The following is a 4,791-nucleotide window of genomic DNA, read 5'->3' as shown; positions in this document are numbered from 1 at the left end:
GTGTGTGTGTGTGTGTGTGTGTGTGTGTGTGTGTGTGTGTGTGTGTGATGTCAGCACCATAGCGAGGATACAGTTCCGCCTCCCAGACAGCTCCTCCTTCACCAACCAGTTCCCCTCACAGAGCAGGCTGCGGGAGGCTCGCCACTTTGCTGTTCAGGTCTGACCAACGTGTTTTCATGCTGCCGCTGTGCTTCTACTCCGTGTGTTTGATCTTCACATGATTTGCTCGAGGGAATAAATCTCTCTTTTCTCTACAAGTCCAGGGTTCACATCACCATAACATACGTTTTTAATCAGAGAACACTGATCATTGTGATGAACCTCTGTTATACTCGTGGTCATATCTTTAGGGAGCGTAAGGATTCATTTAACAGTACACCATCTTTGAGTTGAGAGATGTAGCAGTAGCATGGGTCACACACAGCCGTGTTGTTGGGTGGGGACATCTGTACACATCACACTTGGAGGCTACAAAACGTCCTCTCTAAACGCGTGATGCTTCCAAAGTCACCGAGTTGTTGTTGTTTTCAATAGTCGTGATCTCAATACCACAGTAATAGTGTTGATGTTTGTTGCCACCAGCCCTGTTGGTGAGTGTGACATGTCTGTGTTGTACTGATGGAGTCGTGCTGGAGACGTGTATGCAGGAGTTCTGTGAGCTGTTACACTTCTAGAGTGATCCGGGTTCAGTCTCTGTTTGTGTGGAAACAGCAGCAGAGGGTTTGGTGTCGGTTCTCACACGTTGCACTTTCCTCACACTGATTCTGAAATACATACTCAGACCGACAAGTTCACAGTATCTGACATAGAGGTGCACAGCTGAAAGGTTGGTGCAGTTAATATCACTGTAGTGTTATAACAGCACATGCATGTTGGACTTCAGTATCCATGAGAGTTGACAGGAGTACGAGTACATATACACACAGACATCAGCTCCTGATACCCGTCCGCCTCATTCTCATGAACACATCTCAGGACCTGCAGCGTGTGTTCTTGCTGTTTCTGGGGCAATTGTGGCTAAGTGGATAGCAGGGCCATCTTTCAATCAGAGGGTCGGCGGTTCGAACCCCGGCTCTGCTAGTCGCATGTCGATGTGTCCTTGAGCAAGACACTTAACCCCAAAATTGCTCCCGTAGCTGAGCCTACGGTGTAGAAATGTGATGGACTCTGAATTGTAAGTCGCTTTGGATTAAAGCGTCTGCTAAATGACTGTAATGTAATGTTTCTGCTGATGCAGTGAACAGTGGAGTCATTGTCCAGCATTAATGCAGAGTATCTGTCTCTCAGAGCCAGGGAGCTTAGTGTGGCTCTCCCTGGGTTACCTGCTGCTCACTGAGCCTACCAGTGGGGCTAGTGGAGAACTGGTTCCATGGAGTTGGTGGTCTGGAGTGCTTCATTTGAAAGACAACCATCAGAAGCATGAATAGAGTTCTTGAAATGAGATGAAACAGTAACGGCAGAAGGTGATATTTAACGATATAATGACATAACCAGATCATAAAGTAAGGCTATAATAAGTGGTGATCATGTCTTCAGTATACAGAGTATAGTTCAGAGGAGGAGATAAGAGCTCTATCTAACTGAGATGTTCATGTCTCTCATCCTAGTATTACAAGGTTTATCATTGTTGTCATGTGTTTGTGAGCGGCTCTGTCAGAGGAGCTCTCACTCTGCTCCAGCGGTCTTGTCCCCGTCATCCTGTACCAGTGATGACTCGGTACCTCTGATCTGATGTACCACGGCTAACAGTGAGCCAGATCCCAGAGCCAGCAGGATGCTGGTGCTGCAGAGTCTCTGTGACTCAATGTTTCCACATCACACGGTCACACCTGTAAGTACGCTTTTGTGCTGCTTCTGTCTCAGGAAGTTGGAAACCGCTACGGAAACTTCTCCCTGGCGACCATGTTCCCTCGGCGGGAGTTCACCAGTGAAGACCTGGACAAGACTCTGCTGGAGCTGGAACTGGCTCCGAGTGCTTCCATCGTGCTTCTGCCAGTGAGTAGACCAGAGCCCCTTCCACGTGTCACCCACTCTTCACGTAACCAAGTCGTCCCCGAAGCATACAAGTAGAGCAAAGCAGTGTGCTGCTCAGGAGAGACACCTGGTGTATACGTGTCTGTGTTTAGGAAGGTTTCACCACTTTACCTACCTGTAATAAAGCCCTCTGGTACCTCAAATAGCATGCATATTGGATCACTCTGTAGATTTTATTCATGTATTGTCCTACAATATACCAGATCCTCTGTGTTTTCCAGCTAGACCACAGGCAACGGGCCAGACTACGTCTCTATTCTGCACTTGAGACATAAAGGAGAGAAGTCAGCATCAAGTGTGACTGTAGGTCAGTGTGGTCCCTCCTCACTGAATCTCTTATCTGTAAATAAGAGAAAAGAAATGCTGTCTTTTGGTTAATTGACTAAAAGACGTTGAAGTGTAAATCACACATCACATCAGACATCTGTGGACCCGGCCAGAGATCAGGTTGATGAGGCTTTAGGCCGCCGTCCTCTACTTTCATTCAACACTGGCACTTCAGCTGATGTTCAGTCCCAAGTCTGTGCGTTATGCAGTGCTGGAGTCGGCAGGAGGTTAGCGTAGCTTGTATTCCTTAAATCGCGTCTTGTATCCTCATCATTTGGATGCTCTCTCTTCTAGCAGTCCAGCCGGCCCGCTAACGCGGTGGTCCAGTCCTCTGATGGTGGTATCTGGGCCGTTCTGGGCACACTCGTCTACCCTCTGCTGGCTGTGTGGAGATTCCTCAGCTCCTTCCTCTTTGCTACCCCGCCCCCTCCCGGAGCAGCGTCCAGAGGCCCTGGCCAGCCGTCCGGCTCCTACACCAACTCAGCATCAGCCTCCGACAAAGCAAAGAGGTACGTCTCAGATCCGAGTACATGTAGTGTGCAGTGTGTGCAGTCTGGGGAACATAACAACAAGACTGTGGCTCAGTGAGAGCAGGGTCGTCCTTCAGAGGAGCGACGGTTCGATCCCCGGCTCCGCTGTCGGTGTGTCTTGGGCATGACACTTAACGCAGCTGTGCCTACGGTGTGTGGATGTTAGTTGGTCCTGATGGTAGCCCTGTGATCAGGGTGTGAATGTGTGAATGATGACATGTAGTGTTAAAGAGCTTTGAGTGTCAGAAGACTAGAAGAGAAATACAGTTCAGTCCATTTAGCATCTACATCTACAGCTGTGAACATTGAGGAGCTGTCAGTAAATGCTGACGGTGAACATTGAGTAAGTGACCCCAGCAGTCTGTGAGGACGTGATTCATGCAGCGTTCATTTTGTTGAATCATTTTCGTCAACATTTTTTCCTGACAAAATATTGACTCAGACATGATGACGAAATCTATTGACACTTAATAATAAAACGAGACGAAAATGTTAAGGAAGTGATCCATTCAGAGCTCATTTCGTCCACGCGGGTGCTTCCCAACCGGCTCGAGCTGGGCCTGGGTGAAGGGGGCTCGCGGGTCGGGCCGTGGACTTGGTGCTCTTTTCACCCTCTCCTCCTGCTCCGGGGCGGACCGTCCTCAGTGCTGTCCATGGTGGCTGCTGCTGCTGCTGTTGTGTGACACTGTGATATCATTGAGTCAGTTAGGTTGGTACTGTGGTGATTCACTCACTGTGTGTCCTCCCATCAGAGACACTGTGGACAAGCGGCCCAAAGACTTCAAGAAGGACGGGAAGATCTGCCGGCTCCGGACTCAGGAGGACAGCGAGGACGAAAACAACACCTGGAACGGGAACTCCACCCAGCAGATGTAGCGCAGAACAGCCGTGTGATTAGTTGAGTGTGATCAGTTCAAGGCTTCTGTTCTCTCCTCCTCTTACTGTCTCCAGGCCTCCCCTGCTCCTCGCCTGCATGGGTACATCTTAACAATCAACAGAACCTCCTTTGGCTCCAGCTGAGTGTCTTTGTGTTGATTGTGACGTGGTCGTGTCTCCTAACCCGGGCTCAGGCTACACCAGCTCAGTGGATCAGACGTGCTGATGAAGGAGCAGGTGGACAGTAAGCAGCTGACCTGCAGATGCTGTAGTCTGAGCCTGGCTTCACATTGTTATGAGTCACTGTGATTTGGAAACATTTAACTCTTGAATGGTCGGCTGATTGCCAGTGACCCATGCAGATTATTACCTAACACTGGGACGACGACATTTCTGTTTTACATGTATATGAAATATTCCATCAAACAGCTTGCAGCTGCTGGCTGAGGACTATGCATCTGTTGCTGTTGGAGTTCTACCAAGGTGGTGGTGACACACACACATACACACACACACACCTTGGCATTATGTGTCTCTATTTGTAGACAATGGGTGTAGTTCTCCTCATCCAACAATGAATATTAAAGCAGCCTGTTTTTCAAAAAGCCCTGAAACGTGTCTCGTGTGTTTGTGATGCAGGCTGACGTGGGTCCTTCAGGGTTAACTCTGGGTTAACACCATGGTCACTGCTGTGGGACAGGTTACAGGTGATGATAAAGATAAGAGATCAACTCTTATAACAGCAGCGCAGACCGACCAATCAGAGCTCTGATCAGTGATCAGGCTCACAATACCTGAGCATGGGTTTATGAGTTACATCATTTAAATATTTAAATCTCCTGAAACATTTAACCTGTTAAATAATGTCCAATAGAAACATAATCATATTATTATTATTATTATTATGTGGCTTATTAAATAATGACTTCACAATTAGAATGTCAATAAATACATATAATACAAACACATTCTGCCTGTAGATCTAAACAGAACACAGTATAAAGACTCAATGCAGGTTAAACAG

The 4,791-nt window shown here is 47.8% G+C and overlaps 1 protein-coding gene across 1 annotated transcript; it reads left to right on the top strand.

Moving 5' to 3' along the window:
• The first annotated feature begins 1,154 nt into the window (after nt 1–1,154).
• LOC116379312 (UBX domain-containing protein 4-like) lies at nt 1,155–4,375 on the top strand. The gene is made up of 3 exons (XM_031841254.1): nt 1,155–1,995; nt 2,656–2,870; nt 3,644–4,375. The coding sequence occupies exons 1-3, from the start codon at nt 1,903–1,905 to the stop codon at nt 3,765–3,767; spliced, it is 432 nt and encodes a 143-aa protein (XP_031697114.1). The 5' UTR covers nt 1,155–1,902; the 3' UTR covers nt 3,768–4,375.
• The last annotated feature ends 416 nt before the right edge of the window (nt 4,376–4,791 follow it).

This window comes from Anarrhichthys ocellatus, unplaced genomic scaffold, assembly GCF_004355925.1.
Source record: "Anarrhichthys ocellatus isolate YVR2014 unplaced genomic scaffold, GSC_Weel_1.0 scaffold4084, whole genome shotgun sequence".
Lineage (NCBI taxonomy): Eukaryota > Metazoa > Chordata > Actinopteri > Perciformes > Anarhichadidae > Anarrhichthys > Anarrhichthys ocellatus.
The sequence above is the reverse complement of the archived record's forward strand: the minus strand, read 5'-3'. Positions and strand labels throughout refer to the sequence as shown.

Coding starts and splice junctions, on each gene's coding strand:
- LOC116379312 (XM_031841254.1), top strand. CDS start 1,903: ATGTTCCCTCGGCGGGAGTTCACCAGTGAAGACCTGGACAAGACTCTG. Junction 1,996..2,655: donor CTTCCATCGTGCTTCTGCCA/GTGAGTAGACCA, acceptor TCTCTCTTCTAG/CAGTCCAGCCGGCCCGCTAA. Junction 2,871..3,643: donor GCCTCCGACAAAGCAAAGAG/GTACGTCTCAGA, acceptor TCCTCCCATCAG/AGACACTGTGGACAAGCGGC.